Source organism: Diaporthe amygdali (assembly GCF_026229845.1).
Source record: "Diaporthe amygdali strain CAA958 chromosome Unknown NODE_64_length_129016_cov_63_110044, whole genome shotgun sequence".
NCBI classification, from domain to species: Eukaryota; Fungi; Ascomycota; class Sordariomycetes; order Diaporthales; family Diaporthaceae; genus Diaporthe; species Diaporthe amygdali.
In genome coordinates, this window is record NW_026517084.1 from 76227 (window position 1) to 94049 (window position 17823).

The 17823-nt window shown below is 52.2% G+C and overlaps 5 protein-coding genes across 5 annotated transcripts; 1 reads left to right on the top strand and 4 right to left on the bottom strand.

Annotated features, from left to right (window-relative positions):
• Positions 1-489: 489 nt before the first annotated feature.
• J7T55_001249 (uncharacterized protein) lies at positions 490-2011 on the bottom strand (the record flags this gene model as incomplete). The annotated part of the gene is made up of 4 exons (XM_053136102.1): positions 490-594; positions 650-790; positions 988-1454; positions 1531-2011. The coding sequence occupies 4 exons, from the start codon at positions 2009-2011 to the stop codon at positions 490-492; spliced, it is 1194 nt and encodes a 397-aa protein (XP_052986303.1).
• Positions 2012-2388: 377 nt separating this feature from the next.
• On the bottom strand, positions 2389-5088 carry J7T55_001250 (glycoside hydrolase family 92 protein; the record flags this gene model as incomplete). Its single annotated transcript, XM_053136103.1, has 3 exons — positions 2389-3578; positions 3638-3750; positions 3818-5088. The coding sequence occupies 3 exons, from the start codon at positions 5086-5088 to the stop codon at positions 2389-2391; spliced, it is 2574 nt and encodes an 857-aa protein (XP_052986304.1).
• A 1422-nt stretch (positions 5089-6510) lies between these two features.
• Positions 6511-8352, bottom strand: J7T55_001251 (uncharacterized protein; the record flags this gene model as incomplete). The annotated part of the gene is made up of 5 exons (XM_053136104.1): positions 6511-6670; positions 6736-6818; positions 6882-7844; positions 7924-8082; positions 8185-8352. The coding sequence occupies 5 exons, from the start codon at positions 8350-8352 to the stop codon at positions 6511-6513; spliced, it is 1533 nt and encodes a 510-aa protein (XP_052986305.1).
• A 753-nt stretch (positions 8353-9105) lies between these two features.
• J7T55_001252 (uncharacterized protein) lies at positions 9106-10446 on the top strand (the record flags this gene model as incomplete). Its single annotated transcript, XM_053136106.1, has 3 exons — positions 9106-9136; positions 9286-9940; positions 10002-10446. The coding sequence occupies 3 exons, from the start codon at positions 9106-9108 to the stop codon at positions 10444-10446; spliced, it is 1131 nt and encodes a 376-aa protein (XP_052986306.1).
• A 110-nt stretch (positions 10447-10556) lies between these two features.
• On the bottom strand, positions 10557-11588 carry J7T55_001253 (uncharacterized protein; the record flags this gene model as incomplete). Its single annotated transcript, XM_053136107.1, has 3 exons — positions 10557-10769; positions 10855-10889; positions 11126-11588. 3 exons carry the CDS (start codon positions 11586-11588, stop codon positions 10557-10559), a joined length of 711 nt encoding a protein of 236 aa, XP_052986307.1.
• Positions 11589-17823: the final 6235 nt, after the last annotated feature.

Consider the following 17823-nt stretch of genomic DNA (forward strand, 5'->3'; position numbering starts at 1 on the left):
GAAGGTTGCAGCTGCTTCTGATGAGCTCGCTGACTCTGGAACAGATTAACACACCACCAAGTATTTCCAGAGTCAGCGTCGGTCGAGATATGAGCATCTGGGCTTCTTCGGGCAGGATATATCGGACGATGATCTGTCTCAGTGACCATCCACTCTGGAGACAGCTGCTCCTAGGATGGCCTTCGTGCTGAGGTTTCCGAGCACATGTGATTGCGACGGACAATTCACAAATACCGAGTCCAGATGAAATCGAAACGAGCTGTCATATCTCATTTACTAGAATCATGTCTCCTCCAATGCTTGCGAGAACTCTCCTGTGACTTGGGAGAACGAGGTAGGGAAGTGCCCGTTCGTAAGGCCCAGTCGAACGTTCTCGATCCACGAAACCTTCAGCCATGGAGGCCTGATGGCTCATATCCTGCTCAATATCTATACAAGTAACGTCAGTATCATGCGATGCCGAACCCTGGCAGATCAATCTCGACGCCATCACTCTTCCCCCTCATCTTCAGCCTGATCTTGGTCTTCTTCCTCGGAACTCGAGTCACTGTCCAGGTTCGGGTCCGGCATGACCACATCGTTCAAGAAACTGACCTGGGACTAGTAAGCTATGGAGGTTTCACCTTGATCCAGAGCACGTTCCACTCACATATCCAACCATGGGCCTGATAATATCCGCGACCTGGTCCTGGCCGTTGTCCGCCGTGAAAACACTGTCAGGGATCTTCTTGCCCACCGTGAAGTTGCGCAGCTTGAGCAACTCGATGTCTCGGTGATCGGCGTCGAAGCCCTGTATTAGAGGGACAGATTAGCAGCGGTTTGGTTCAACTCTTCCCCGGCCGGCACACCCCGACACGAGAGCCTCGATTCAGTCCAGAACAAAATCGGTTGCTCCCGCCAGAAGACCTCGGCATGTCCTCAGACTTTAGATGAAGAGCAAGCTGGACCTCGGCACCAGGGCTAAGCTTCCAGAAAGGACCCACTCACCTTTGGCTTCGTCTTCAGGGCGTTCTCTGTATTTGCCTTACAGAAAGCTTTCAGGCAGCTCTTCTCATCGCCCCTCTTTGCCCCAGGCAGGAATGTCGCCCGAAACGAATCCTCCAGCAGAACCCTTCTCCACCGGCGCGGCCGCTCGTCGATGGACGCGCGCAGCTTCGCCAGGTGGGACGCGTCCGGGTGCCACAGCCCGCCGCCGATGAAGCACGAGCCGGGTTCGCAATGCACGTAGTAGCAGGCGTAAGGACCTTTCCGCCCCGTGCGCGAGAAGGCGACGCTGTAGTGCGGCTTGTAGGGGGTTGGGTCGTTGCTGAAGCGGATGTCTCTGTAGATCCGGAAGACGACGTCCTTGAGAGGGAGTTCCGGAATGGTGGGGTCCAGGGCAATGAGTTTCTGCATTAAGGTTTCGACGTAGCTGTTCCAGTCTTTGAGTGAGCGGCGATATTCGGGGTCGTTGGCTGGAGCGGGGCGCCTCGTTAGCCATTTCACGTTCTACGAGTATTCCCTTGATGGAGGTATCGGCCAGTATCTTACACTTGAGCCACGACCTCTTATTGTTCGCCTTGAGGTCCTTTAGGAAAAGCAGAGTATTCGGGTGCAGCATCTCATCGTCGTAATCGACGCCTCCAATACCGCGCATCTTGTTCAGTGGTGTGATGGTAACCCGCGGCTCTTCATCTTCGTCCAGCTCATCATCGTCATCTTCCTCATCCTCGACTTCCTCTTGGAACTCGTCTGCGTCGTCGTCGTCCTCGATCTTGGCCTTCTTGCCGCTGGAGGTCTGACGCGACGCGGAGTTCTTTGGTGGCCTCCCTCTCTTCCTGACAGTGCCGTTTCCATTTTTGGCCTTGACATCGTATGCTGAGGTATATTCGCTCTTGTCTCCAAGCTCATCGTCGGAGTCGGACTCGAAGTACTGGCTCTTCTTTCCGGACGAGCTGATGCGCGTTGAGCGGCGGCCGCCGGATGCGACGGGGGTCTCGGGGGCTTCGGCTTTTCGCTTTCGTGGAGGCATGTTGGCGATGTATATACTGGATCAGAAGGAGCTAAAGAGTACTAAAAAGATATCCGGTAGTGTTTCAGTGCAATAGAGTGTCGAGCACGGCGTCTGGCAGCAGAGCATTTGGCTCGAGTGTAGACGTCATTGCTAATCTCAGCTGGAGAATTGACGCGACCAAGGCGCGTTTCACCAAATTCCCCGACTCCCCGACTCCCTCGTCCCAGCGCGAAACCACGTGTGGCCCACTCGCTTACTTTGGCACGCTTCCTCTCTTTGGTTGATCAATTCCTCCCTCGACATCACCCGATCATAACCTTTCACTCTGGATCCAGGCAATCAGAAGATAGTTCTTGATACTTTTAAATAATTATACAAATCTATTCGGGCATTAATTACGCAATTGTCTTCACAGTCCAGCTCGGCGGCAGATCCTCATCGGCCGTGCCCCAGCTGCTCTCCCTTGGGCCAACGACAAACTCCAGCACGCCGCCCTTCATAAAGAACTCGTGCGTGATCCAGCTCCTTGTCCACGCCTTGCCGTTGAGCGTCGCGCTCTGGATGTACTTGGCCTCGTATGTCGGGTCAAAGTTGAGCACCCTGATTATAGACCACTGGCCGTTCCTCGCCCGAAGCTTGACCTCTCTAAAGAATGGCGGCGTCAGGAGGTACACGTCCTGCCCAGCCACAGGGAAGAATCCCATCATCGCCAGCCCAGAGAATGCTCCCATAGCGCAGTCGTCGTTGCCGGGGATGCCAGCAAAGGTGGTGTTGAACAGGCTGGGGATGTAGCGGTGGGCCCAGTACGAGCTCAGCCCGGGCCGGCCGGCGTAGTGGAACTGGAAGACGGGCAGGAAGGACTGCTCGTTGCCCATGTAGATGATACCCGACTCGTGGAAGTAGTCAAGGCGCTGCACGAAGAGCTTCTTGCCGCCCATGACCTCGATCAGCGACGCCATGTCCTGCGGCACGTAGAAGCTGTACAGCCACGGGCTGCCCTCGTACGTGCCCATGCCCGTGTCCAGGTAGCAGCGGTGCATCTCGTGCACCGGGCTGCACGTCCGCGTGCTGTGGTACTTCCAGCTGCCGTCCACCGCCCGCAGCTGCAGGAAGCCCTTCCATTCGCTCCGGACGTGCTCCTCGTCCTCGAAATTCTTGTTGGTCTGCACCACCACGTCCCCTTGGTTTGCGTTCCACAGGTTGCGCCAGTTGGCACTGCGGCGCATGTACTTCTCGTAGTCGTCTTCCTTGCCCAGCGCCTGGGCCAGTAGCGCGATGGCGAAGTCGTCGTATGCGTACTCGACCGTTCGTGAGATGCTGCGTGTGCTTCTTCCCGTGCCGTTGTTGTCGACGTCGTCGTACGGGATGTAGCCAAGCTCGTGGTAGCTGACGAGATTGCCGCGTCCTTCGGTGTTCCAGCTCGTGGGCTCCTCTTCTGCGTCGGAGACCACGGCTGCGTATGCTGTTTCCCAGTCTACGCCGTCGGTGATGCCCTTCAAGAAGGCATCAGCTATCACAACATCTGCATTAGTCCCACCTTGTGTGAAGCCCTTACAGAATGCCATACGGCAATCTGGAAGCTTGCCTGTGTATTCTCGTCAGCACTTGCACAGACATGCATTCATTTGAACATCCCATGCTTACCAAGGTTTCGGTAAATATCAAGCAGTGTGCGGACCATTTGGGCCTGCGCATCAGGGTCGATGATGCTCAGCAAAGGATGTTGAGCGCGGAACGAGTCCCAGATGCAGTAAAATCTAAGTAGAAACTCAGTCAGCCTTTCGATCGTGGTATTAAAACTCAGAAATGACGGAAGCCACTCACGAGTCAAAGTACGGCTCATCCGATTTCCACAACTGGTTCTCCCCCGTATAGTTCTGAGGTGACAGCATCGTCCTGTACAATCCAGACCAAAATGTTACCAGCAGCGCGGGGTCGATGTCCGTCTCGTCCACCTCAATGACACTCAGCTTCTCCGCCCACGCATCCTCCACCCTCGTCTGCACAGCGGCAAAATCCCAATCCGGTATCTCCCTCTCCGCGTTGCGGCATGCCTGCTCGCGCGAGATGAAGCTCAGCCCAACGCGCGAGAGGATCTCATCCTTGGGCGGACGTTCGAACTGGATCCACGCGCCGACCGAGCCGGAAGGCACGCTAAAGTCGCCGTCGGGGTCGCGCTCGAGGATACGGCGACCGCCGTCTGGCACGTCCTGCATGAAGGTGCCGGCCTTGCGGACGACGCCGCCCTTGAAGTCGGCGCAGAAGAACGCGTCGTACGAGCCCGTGCCGAACGACGGCCGGTACTGGCTGTCGCCCGTGATGCGCATGCCGTCGGCGTCGACGCGGATACCACCGCCGCTTCGCGTGTTGTCGAGGTCGTTGAGGTCCACCAGGATCAGCGGGCTGTAGGGCACCGCGTTGCCCAGGCCGTCCCGCGGGCTGTCCTTGTCCGGGAAGCTGAACCGGTACAGCGCTGTGTGCTCTGCTGCCGTCATCTCTGCCGCCACCGAGTTCTTGAGCCGAATCGAGAAGTACCCCGGCTTCGCCTTGGCGGAGTATGGCAATCGCATCACCGACCTGGTGAGCGTCATGTACTTGCACTTCGCCACGTCGTCGTCTGGGCAGCCCGGATGCACAAACAGGGGGAATTGCCCCATAGACGGCCGCCCTCCCGTGCCCGAGTCGTGAAGATGCGAAAAGCCGCTGATGAAGCTCAGATCCTCTACGTAACCAGCCGCGTTCTCATCCTTGTTCGCGGAGTCGGCCACGGGCTTGGCCATGCCGTATGGCAGAGTCGCTCCCGGGAACACATGGCCCCCGTTCGTCGTCCCGATTAGAGGATCGATGTACCTCAGGACGCTCCTTGGCGGCGTCAATCTCTGCGGTATGGCGTGTCCTGGGATGATGAGATCCAGGACCGAGCCCCTGAACGAAGTAAACCCCGGCACTGGGATCAAAATCACGACCAGGAAGAACACCAGCGAGTACACTACTACCGTCCTCCTGCTGGGTCTGCGTGAGAGCCGTTTCGGCCGGTATGGGGCCCCAACCTTCTCCTTGTACTTGGCGCCCCGAGGCAGCGCGCCGCTGGCCATGGTCGATGCTTAGCTTGGCGCGGAAACCGCGAGCCTCAGCAAGGGTTGCTGCCCGCCTGAACCAAGATCCTGAGCAGGTCTGATGGCGTGAGGTTCTTTTATGTGACGAGGCCCTGGGGTGGCCTCAGCTTGGTGAGGTCGCACTCTTTCAGGTGACGGCGCCAAGGAGATGTGTTGGCTTTGCGGACCGAGGCGGCATGAAGTGGTCAGCGGATCGAGGCCCTCCGTGTCAGCGCATGTATGCTCGGGTGTGAGGCAGTACAGTATCAGCGACTAGAAAGAGTCTGCGTCGGACCGAGCAGGCGGTCAGCTCTGATAGAGATCTTGAAGGTGAGCCTGTGAAGCTTCTCACTTTCTGATGTCCTCCGACATTGAAGGAATCCGGACCCACATTCTTGACACGGTGTCGGATGCGCCGTGTGGTATCCCCCGGCTCTTGGCGGGAAACTGGCTAAAATCGCTGGGCTTGGCATCCTCACAGTGGCGAAAGTCCGATTGCTGACTGGCCAAGTGACGTCTCTTTGTTTTTTTTTGTGGAGGCAGCGTGGGTGCTGACCACTCATTCTACGCGTCACGCACTGAGAAGACCACGAGAATTCACTGTCCCGTAACTTGATGGCAGAGGCAAACTTTATTGAGGCAAGCAACCAATGCTGACACAGGCAAAGCACGATTCGATAAGCGATTGAAGTTGACTTTGCAGGCTACCCCTGAGACAGGGGTTTATCTGCCGAATGGGGTGAGATGAAAGTCCCCAACTTGGTGACTTCAGCCTTAGATACTGAATGAAAAGTTTAAATAGACTATTAATGTTTTCCTCCCAAACTTATATTGAGACCATTATTTTGGGGGGGGGGGGGGAGGGGGTTTACAGTGTTCAAGATATATCAGTGCAAGGGTAGCAAGTGATCATGCATCTCTTCTAGGCAATGTTTCTTCTCAGTTGTCTTTGAACTTCGAGTCGTAGCCAGGAAGCTAAAACAATGCTGCCCACGAAGAGACCTTTCCTGTGCACGACCACCCAGCCCGCGTATAATCAGACAATCATGACGCAAGAACCAAACTCACTGGTCATCGTGATTATAGCTGCCACCGAAATACTCGTGCCGCGGCTTGGCTGGACCGACCGTTAATATCCGGACCCACAGTGCCCTCACTAAGTTCAGCGCCTTCACAGCTCGATTCAAAAGGCAGGACGGTAAAGACATGCTTATCATTGGGACTAAGTCGATTTCCCAGGGACTTCCATTGATCTAGAGTCTGATAAATTTCTGAACATAGACGTGTTGACGGGCTACGAAAGACTATGACCTTGAGAATGAGGTAGAGACAAAACAGCAATCACGCCACCAGAAAGGTGAGCGGTCTTTGTACTAATTGATGAGTCTGATTGCGCTGGAAGCCTGTTGAAATCAACGCTTCTCAAAGGTCGTTGTGAAAGGTCGGTGGATTCTGCCAGTTGGTGGCCCGGATCTTCTCCCCGTAGAGTCTCAACATTCCTACTGGCAGTATGAAGGCAAAAGTCAAGAAAGCGAAGACCAGCCACGCGTATTGGAACTGGATCATTTCACCAAGGGGGATACTGCACAGCACATTTTGGTCAGCAATTCTATCGTTTCAGAGAGCAAAAGACGTCATGTCGCTTACGCATAGAAGGAGACGAAAGCGCTGAAAATGGATCGGAACAGGTTCAGGATAGAGGATATCTCCGCACTTTGGGGTTTGTAACACTAGGAAGATCGGTCAGCTGCATAAGTACCTGCAAAATCGCTCGGGTAGGGGCTAAGACTTACGTCCGTTGTGTAGGAGTAAACTACTGTCGTCGACACTTGGAGACCGAAGTTTGCAATTCCCATACCAAATGCATTGCCCACCCAGCTTGTGGATGCCGAGTGGGTGATACATACGCCTTGTATGATCGTGCCGATGGGTAACAACAATGCCAACCAGAGCGCATCGAGCCGGGGCTCCGGTGGGCGCCTGCCATCGTGGCGCTGAGAGTGTTTGTAGATCAAGAAATCGACAAACCACCCCGCATTGGCCTCACCAATGAGACTGCCGATCAAGAGTGGAATGCTGAGGATGAGTCCGGTTTGCACGAGATTAAAATGGTAGAATGTCCGGAAGACGACCGATCCCGTGGATGCAAACAGAACAGTCCCGAAAGAGAACGCCGTCATATAATACAAAGCTGGGAGAAGCACGCAAACATATTTCAGCATCGTGAAGGGCCTGGTAAAGTCGACTAGACGGAGCTTGCGGCTAGGCGAGTGCTTGGGCCTGAACAAGAGAAGGTCCATGTAAGAGCTCTCGTGATACTCAGTAGGTTCGGCCTGTGTCTGGCGCGAGTACAGCGTCTCTGGAAGGCAGAAAAGAGTGATGGCGAAAAGGGCAAACTGGATGTAGGACGGGATGGTGAAGCAGTATCTCCAGCCCAAGTTCTGAGCAGTGAAGCCGCCAATCAGCGGGGCAAGGTGTGGCCCGTTAGTCAGAAAGAAGGTGAAAATGCCCATGAAGAAGCCTCTCTGGTGGAGAAAGTATAGGTCGCATATCGTCGCGGCGCCTATGGCGATGGTGCTGCCAGCCCCAATGCCCGAGAAAGCACGGGTAGCGAGGAGGCCCCCCCAGGTAGAGCAGTTTCCCGCTACTAGGTTGGCGATTGCGGCTAACAGGTTGCCTCCGAGGTAGATTGGGCGCCTTCCGTAGACATTGGCAAATGGTACTATCAGGAGTGGTCCCACGCCCGCGAAGATGATCTGGCGAGCACCTTAGTCCCTTGTGCGCGGTGCAAGTTTGCATGAGAGGTACAAGAAGCAGATGACTTTGGAGACTCACATACATCGTCAGCTCGTAAGACGCTGCGACGGGTGAAATTTTAAAAGCTTTACCCAAGGGTACGAAAGCAGGATTGATGACTGCCGCGGCCATTGGTCCTATGAGTGCCAGCAAGGATATCTGGAGGAGAACAGCAAGCTTCCACGCAGGAGACCAGTTCTGGAGTCAGATGTCAGAACGTGCCACCAATCACACCTTGGTAGTCCAACAGAGCCGTTGTACATATGTATATAAGATCTGTTTGGTTCTACTACTACTTACCAACGGGTCATCTCTATGGTCTGAGGGCTGGGGGACCAATGGGAGGCCGTGTTTGTCGAGCTTAATGGCCGGAACAGGCGATTTGCCGTCTTCATTAAGCTCAAGAATGCCTTTACTGTCTGGCGGAACATGATGTCCATCCTCCACGTCGTGATTTGGAGAAGCCATTGTCTTGGTAGTATTTTGCGGGGCTATGTCCCAGAGGTAGGTAGAGAGCGACAAGACGACGTATGGTCCTCAGACCTCACAAAGAAGACTAAATATATATGTCTGAAGAAAGAGGGAGAGCACACTATCAATTTCCGTGTCAGCTGACTAGCGTGAGAAGAAAACAAACACACCCCAGACGAGAATGAGGACTGACAATTATATTCAGGCTAGCGCCGGAAAAACGCTGTGGTTTATCCAATATCCATGCTGGAGATCACACGCTAATGCTTCCTTCCATCTTGTCCAGTCGGCACTTAATGATTGCTCCCTCTAGACCAAGACCCTCTCCCTGCACCCAAGACATTCACGCATGCAGTCCACAGTAGGCATGACGGCCTCGAGAACGGCGTAACTGGGGTTGTTGGGAAAAGATCTGCTACAGGGGCTGTACCACCTAACTGCCTGCAGGGTACCGGCCACAACATTGCGGGGAAGTGCATCTTGGGGCCGACGTTGCAACCATGGATCTGATACTAACTAATCATGTAATCATCATTGCACGGTACAGGATCGAGGCCTCAATAGGGATCAGTGACGGGTCTTGGTTATCCCGCAGCTTTCCAGCTTGTGAGCAAACGGTCTCCATGACTAGACCTCAAATCTGAACTATATATAAAGGTCTGCCTCTTACCCGTTGGGTCTCGACACCTTGTTGCAGTCTATGGCATAGGAGGCTTCTTAGCACGTTCCAACGGCAGAACTCCAATCAATATGTACGGAAAGATAGCACTTGAAGAAGCTTGTAGGTATCCGCTTTGTGACCCCTCCGGGTGTGGTCTTGGCATTTTAGACCTCCACTTGAACAAAAGAACAGCAGCCTAGTTATTCCAATCACCAATTCAGGCTATCGTGAACCGCGAGAAACATGCTGAAACTGGTGGAACAATGTAGGGGCCATCCCAGAGAATTTTAAGGCCTATGATGTATCTACCCTCGCACCCAAGGGCGTTATCGGCGGCGACCTAATCGAAAATCTCCTCGATGTACACGGCACTCGGTTGCAGCAAATGGACGAGAACGGCGTCGACATGATGGTTCTCTCGCTTTCCTCGCCGGGCCCACAGGGGCAGTCAGATCCCAGCGAAGCCGCCAAGCTCGCCACCCTCGCTAACGACCGCCTGTCCGAGGAGGTCATGAAGAACCCGACTCGCTTCGCAGGCCTGGCTTCGCTCAGCATGCACGACCCGGTGCAGGCGGGTGCCGAGCTCCGCCGCTGCTTCGCGGAGAAGCAGGGCTTCGTCGGTGTCATCCTGAATGACTACCAGAGCGCCGGTGATGACGGCAATAGGATGCTTTTCTACGACCAGCCTGAGTACGATGCGTTCTGGAAGGTTGCCGAGGAGCTGGACTGCCCCGTCTATATCCACCCGAGGGCATCGACGCCCCTGATACACGAGGAGCTGTGGAAGGGCCGGCCGTGGCTTGAGTTCTCAGCCTGGGGCTACGCGACGAGGGTCGGCACACACGTGCTTGGAATTGTTACAGGCGGCGTTCTGGACCGTTTTCCCATGCTCAAGGTTGTTATGGGCCATATGGGCGAGCACATGTAAGTTTTTCGTACGATTTGAGGTCCAAATTTGTGTTCGTTCTAACTTGAATGTTCCAAGCCCCTACGATCTATACCGGATAGACCACAAGCTGAATAGGGCGCGTTTCCCCAACATGCCAATGGCCAAGGACAAACTCGTCCGCGACTACTTCGGCACTCAGTTGTTCATTACCACCTCCGGGCACTTCTCGACGCCGGCTCTGCTATGCGCCATGCAAGAAATCGGGTCGAGGTCCATCATGTTCTCTATTGACTATCCATTCGAGTCTATACCAAATGGGTGTGTATGGTACGACGACCACGTTCCAATCAACGGCGGCGACCTTGTCGACATTGGGCGCAACAATGCTTTGCGTGTCTTTCCCAAGCTAGCTGGTGTCCACAAGGTGCAGCAGAAGGGAGAAAGGGCATGCGGAGTCGGTGGGCTCGGCCTGAGAGGCAGCAAAGAAGTCGAATATGGCTTGTACAATAATGACTGGAGCAGGCGACTAGAAAGGAATTGAGGCTCTCCCTCGGGTAATTTTCGAAATATTAAAGCCCCCAAAAGTTAAAAATGGACTACCCAGGCTTCGCGAAAGCATAGCCACAGTAGCCCCACTATCCGGTTCCAGCGTTACGCGCGAGACTGCCTTGACCGTATTTCTTCTTGCCTTCTTGGTCTTCTGAATATACCGGTCATGCTATGTGAACCGATCTCCTCATGCAGCTCCGTGACTATACCGTAGCTGCGGTATGCGCTTGCGTAGAACCAAAAGATAGCTTGTGATATGAGTGGGCCTTGGTTCAATGTCGTTGATAATCTCTGTTGGGGTCCTTTCCGTTCCGCCTGCTCAACATCACTTGTGCGTTAGCTTTTGACGCCAAGTAGGGAGGCACAACAGTCTACTAGGTTGCCTTCAGAATGTACATACCACGCTGCCTTCGAGCTCGCCTCCCTTGGCATATACTGGTCAAAAGCCACAACGACTTGCTAACCTTTCATATGGGCACAGAGATATACCCCGACGCAGGATCTAGCCTTAATCTTTGCCTGAAGGCGTGTTGGAATTTTCCATAAGATGACCGTGATACAGTCTACCATCATCCTGCTTCAATGAAGCAACGGTCTTTTGTCCCAGAATTAACCATGTTTGTTTTTGTGTTTATTTGATTTATGCTGGTGTCCACTCTGGCTCTGCGTACTGGTCGGCCGGGGTGCGAAGTCTATCGTCGTTGTGATCTGAGAGGACGCTGTCAATCTGGAGGCACTAACGCTGACGTTGGCGACTGCAGGCGCCGTTTTTGCAGCATCTGGCGTCCAAGTTAAGCTCTTGAAGCCACAGCGGGCCATGATCTCGTTAATGTCGTCCATGTTGTCGGCCTTGTCACTGGGCAACCCCTTCTGATCGATGCAGCTTGCGCAAAGCGCCGTGGCGCCCCCGACATCAAAGCTCTGATTGGCGCACATGCACTGAAGTTTCATGAGGTCTTCTACCTCTTCGTTGTTATCGTCAAAATCGGCGTCGACGTCGCAGATGCCGCTGATCTCTGCGACAGGCCGGCAGGTATCGACGCATGGGGCAGGTACGTCAGCATAATCGAGCTGGAGGCCGCCCCGGACTGCGAGCGAAAAAGTGATTATTGTGAAAAGAATGAAGAAGCTCATTGTGATGGAAAATGTATTATTTTGAGGGCAGAATCATTAAATGCCACGGCGCGAAAGAGACACGGTTGTCCCTCGGCTAGCTGCTAGCGACAGTGATGGAGCAGTCCTCGACCATTCAAAGGGAGCCGTATCAGCGTCTTCGATATTTCGGATCTAGTACTCACGGGCAGTGAATATATGTATTGGTAAGGTAGTATATGTACTACATAGTATGCTCGTCCCATGTCAACTGCCGACTGTACCCTTGATAAATTTGTCACAACATCGGACTAAGCTAGGCAGCACTTGGTATACTCCCCAGACTACATCACGTTTCATTCTTCGCGGAACTTCTCATCCTATATCATGCTTCAAAACCTTATTTTCAGGTATTGGAGTTGATGTCGGCGCTGCATTGCCACAACATCGGACTTGCCGATACAAAGCTTATGATGTGTCTTATAGCAATGCTATATTTTATTGTCACGCAGGAGTATTTCCAGACAGGGGAGCTAATCTCGATAACTTAATACACGTGGAGTAGGCATTATGCCTTCAGGGTTAGAAGTAAAGCTGTTCCCAATTGCTCTCTGTGCCTAGAAATAGACAGGCTTAGGGGGACTGCAGCCCACGTACGGCAATAATATAAGTCAGTCCATCAGCCCGTCAGTCCATGTCCTGGCTGTGTGTAGGCTACCTTGGTGTTGCATGTACCTCGAGCTATTTGTTGTTGACTAAGGGTGTTCTCTCATTTCCGTTTGCCTACTTTAGCAGCTTGACTATCTTAGTACGTCTTCAACTTAACGCATTGATATGCTATCAATAAGAACGAGATTCATAGACAAACGCCGTATCATCATTTAAAACTCTCTACGTTCAAGAACAAGAAGGAAAATGAGCGGACGGGCTTATTGATAACTCCGTGCCTATGTCTCAAAGCAGAGCCCGGAAGATGGTGTCCAGGCAAGTGTTGGCGATCCCATCTCTCTGGTCCGCTCTACTTATGCTTAGAACATTTGATAAATCTGCGTACCGTCGTCTCAGTTACACCAAAAGTATGTATTCAATTCACGTATTGTTATCCGTATACACATAAATACTTCACATTACTTCCTTTCTCAATTCCAGCACTCATTGTGCACTATTCATGTGTACCCTTTTATGAAGTCGTAGCATCAGGATTCAACCCCAAATTCACGTTCTAATTAATCCCAAGGCTCAGGTGAACTCTTCCTGCTAGATTCATCCGAATCCGGCTGCGAAATGTAACGGTCGATAACTCGAGCGGCACTGGGTGTGAGCTCCGAGAATGGCATGCCTCCCATATGTAGTATTTCACTATCCTCGTGGAAGAACTGATGCGCCATGTCCGTCCTCCATCGGCTTGTGATGAGAATTTTCACGTTAGCCTGGATGTTTCAGTCGCCCACGAGGCGCAGAGTATCTGTCAAGACGTATTGCATCTCGATGATAGACTTGTCACGCTCATAATACACCACCCTGTCGATGAGAAAACAAGTGTCACTTCAACCGGTAGACAGTGAACAAGAGCATCGAAAAGCGGGCAGATTTGGCGCAGGTCTCCTTGTTCGACACGATCAATGTCAAGCTCCCAAGGAGGAGAAGCGATGTTTATCTATCACTAGACCAACTCACCTGCACAATTTAAGAAGCACCCAATGGCCTGTTTCACTGCCTGGAAGATGGCCACCACTAGGGAGATTGACGTTTGTTTGACATCGAGATTCTTTGGAAGATAGCAGCAAAGCTACTGATATTTGAGAATTGCTTCTCAAGTTTCGAAAGGCTGGCCAAAGTCTCCTGTCGTGTTTTGGCAGCTGCGCTCTGGCTGGTAGGAGGAGACCAACGGTTCCATCCACCGGAGTCACCCCAGATTAATATCAGGTACGATCTTGGCAATGTGTGTGGTAGGTTGGCTTAGACTGTCTACAACCTTGCGTCGTATGCGTTTGAACACTGAGTGTCCCAAAGTCTAAGCGCTATATGACCCGATGCGGGTAGCTGAGGCCACCTGAACAGGGTTCCCTGACGCACATCAGCCCAAGAAGGTTACTTAAGTACCTTCCTAAAATATTCAGCGTTTTACTGCCGTTTCCCTACGGCAATACGCGTAGCGGCAAAATACAAGCAATACAAAACGGCTTGGAAGGGGAAGCCGGACAAAATCGTCACACGGTCAGGATTCGTAGGTGTTTCGGGTTCAGTCGTATGGTATTCCAAGCGTGGCGACTAGAGCACCGTACAAGAGACTGATTCTTGAAGAATCAGAAGGAAGAACAAGATGGCATCGGAAGCCCTCATGGGGACTTCATATGCGGGCCCTCCGAACGTCCTTCGGGGGTGGGTCGTGGAGACCCCGGCTGTTACAGCTTAGTTCAATAGGGTTACTGTTCTGGGGCTTGATGAATATGAACATGCGCCAAAGCTTCCAGGCAGGCAAACAGGCAGGCAGGGTGGGTATGTATGATAGAGAGAGGGAGAGAGTACGATATAACGAAGTAGATAAAGCGAGGTTGAAAGTCTAATGCCTCTACGGACGGAGATATACTGAGCAATCGAGTACTGAATACCATGAAATCAATCACGATCCTCCTTTGGTGAGGCAGGTGTAGATATTTATAGAGATATTTGACCACAGATCGTGCCACTGGGAGAATTGCATCATGTAGCTTTCCCCTTTCGGGTTTCTAACGTGACGATGAGATAGACTGCGATGTATGACAGGCCAGATCGTAGTAAGCGACGTCATGATGATGACGAATGTGATTTATAACAAAAAGGTCACTATCAACCACGACCGAAGACAACACGAGGCTGAGGTATGACGCGATTTTGCAGTGAGGCGGAAAGCATTGGATGTTGTTCAGTCTTGGCAAAAGAGTTATCAGAATGTACCAATGGGTTTGGAGCCATATTCTTGCACTTTTGTGGTGAATCGGAACAGAAAATGAGTCACCGTAATTCTCACACTCGAGCTGGGCATATAAGTCAGTTATCTTGCAGGTAGAGCCTTCCTTGTTCGCTACTGATTTCCTCACCTATTATCTATCTATCCTAACCGCGTCCCTGTTGCACCATCTTACTTCATTGCTCAGATCAAAACTGAAAGAGATTGTACTAAATGGGTACTACCACAATATGTAGACACGCTGGCTGTAATAGAGCTCGGCTTGCATACGCTACAAAAATCTCACCGTGGTGCCAATACCGTAAGCATCTACGTTAACGTGCACACAGCGACTAGTCCAGTATTATATTTATCGTCATGATCTCTGCTGATTCTGAGGTTCATTGTTAATACCAGACACTTGTCCTCGATGTACCAATCGATTTAAAGGCATGTCATCTAATGCGTGCAATACTTGCACTGGAGGAAATGATTGTGTGGTCATGTGAAGTTCATCAACTGTCACTGCCACGGCTTTGAAAGGGGTAGTTTTCAAAGGGAAGAAGGAATTCGATAAAGGCAATGGGGAGACGCAGAGTAAACATGCCGCAGGCGTCCACTACCACGACGGTCAATTTCGAAAGAGAATTCACTTCAGTCATCTCCATAAGCAATTAGCGATCCCCGACTAACATCTTTAACCTTGATAAGTTGGCCATTGACGACCATCATCAAGGCTTCTATTTCGTCATAGCCAAGCTGTTGCGCGGAGAACGGCCCCGGGGCGGTTGGCACACTGGAAAGACCAATCGAAGCGCCCAAGGGCGGGTCAGGGCCGAAATACGGGCAACATGTGCTGATTGGACGACTGCCTAATTTTCGGCAATACGGGAACATAGATGTCAAATCTGCCCAGCGCCGACGCCGTACATCCAGGCAGAAATGCAGAAATACAGAAATGCAGAAACGAGTCAAATGAGGGCCGTGGTATGAGGCAAAATGGTGGGTGGGTCAGGAACTGCGACTTGACCGCGAGCAGAGCCTCAAATTACCTTCTCTCTTTGACGTGCGCAAGCAGAATTAGGCTTCCAGGTCATGCATACCCTTGGCTTGAGGGGTATTCCTCCCAGAGCAGACACGGCATGATAAGCTGCTTGTGGTCTTGCCGACATATCTCGGGCGGCACACGCTTTAATTCCTGCCAATGACTGTTCAATGTTCGCCCTGCGAGCTGCATGACGTGGTCACAAAGAACCTGAATCGGTCTAGCTCTACGAAATTACAGGGTGTGGGAGATGAGTGGTGTGGGCAGTGAGCAGCAGTAAGACTCTTGTAGCTATTCACTGGATAGAATTATTACTCGGCACCTTTCTATGCAAGTAAGCGCGCACATGATACAATTCATTTTCGCCTTGTGCATGAAGCAGCAGCAGCAGTAGTGGCGTTGATTTCTGCATCAGAGGATTTCGAAGGATCGATGTATTCGCACACATGTCCTCGAACCTTGTGGCAAAGGCTTGGAACTTGGACAGAGCATCCATTCACTTCGCGCTTGAGGTGCCATATGTTCCCACTCCGTTGATATCATCTTGCACTTGCACCTCGATACCTGATACGTGGCCGTTACACAAGCTGGACGGTTCCCGCATTCCGGCCGTGAGCGAAAAGGTTCATTGGCCACCGTACATGAACGACTAGCTTCGAAGACCAGGCCCTCACAGAAAATCTCATCTCCGCATTCGCAAACCGATCAAGCAGGTATGGATAACCCTAATGAGGTCGCGATTTCTAAGGTCGGCCTTGGAGGCGAGACGCTCGTGACCGCCAGGAACACGAAATTGGGAGCACCAGCGGGTGACGGCAATGCTGCAGCAAACCTCACGTCCAAGCTGGAGTCCTCCCTACCGGAAAGTGCTCGTGATCATGGGGATGAAGGCACGGAAACGCTCCTCCACGGCCAAAATGGAAAGTCCGTCGGCGAGGCAAGTCCTTTTATGAACGATCGATCGCGGGTGTTGAGCGAAATCAAAAAGCTTCAAGATGAGTTGGTCAAAATTGAGAGAGGAGACCGTGAGCAACAAATGCTCGAGAATGTCGAAAGCCGATGGAACAAGGAGGTTGAGCGAGTCGGGGGTGATGCGGAGCGACAACATTGGGCGAAGTTCCAAGAAATGAAGGCTCAAAGCTTCATCAAGGATATCGCAGCCTTCGCTTTTAGTAGAGAATGGGTACACGAGCGGGAGAATAGCTTCATCTGGGAGATGATGGAGCGGGAAGAATTTGATACACAGCTGACCCAACGCAGGAAACAGTGGGAGGAGAAAAATGGGATAACACAACCCAAAGGCGATGATTCTCCCAACCCAACATTGCCTCAAAGTGTTGCCCCATTTCGGGCCCCCCTCTCAACATTCATGAACCCGTTGAGCGACGAAGCGCTATTCAACACCACATCGGGTGCTCAAGGCTACGATGCGCAAGAACGCGCTCTCCGGAACCAAATTCATGAAGTCGTTCGCGGCAAACACAATCTATTTTTGCAGTGGAAACGAGCCGGTCAAAATCGTCCATCAAAAGCGCCAGATGCCAAATTGCGGAATATTTGGCCCAGGCCTCTGATCAGCTATGTCCAGTGGCCATTCTTCAAATTTGACTCCCCGGTCAGTGCCTTTTTGAGTGAAGAGAAACAGCGTCTCTTTGCTCTGGATGTGCTAGATGGGGAGCCGGATATAATTGCTACAAGAGCATCACGCAGCTTTTCGAAGAGTAAGAGCCTGGATGACGGGAGCCAAGTACCCATCGCGATTCCCGAGCTGGCCCAAGGACTCGTGCCGGAGCGAATTCGACTGAATGGCCCCCAATTCACCCAGACTTTCAAGCTCTTGGCTCTTGAAGGATTTGGAACAATCACTCATGTCCCGCATCAGATAGTTCTGCTTCAGCCATACCGTCCACTCGTATATCACGAGAGAAGCATCAGGGAAAGGTTTAATGAGCTGAAGAAGAAGTTCCAAACTATAGATGATGACGAAGATGCATCACGTGCTGGCCCCATAAAGGAGTCAGAGCACCAGAACGCAGTGCAGGGCGCTGCCGAGCACGAGGCGTCTAAAGATCCTAATGAAGGCGTTCAGACATCTAAAAAGAGCGAGATGGGCGCAGATCCTGATCATCAGGACAATATCGTGACACAGAATGGCGAGGCTGAGGAACCAAAGCGGGAATCGACAGACTGCCCCGAGGAAGCCGAGTTTCCTTTAGCCCATTCAAAGACCGCAATGGAGTACTTGGGCTGTCTCATTAAATTTTACGACGCGACTGTGTCAATGCGGAGGAAATATATACAAG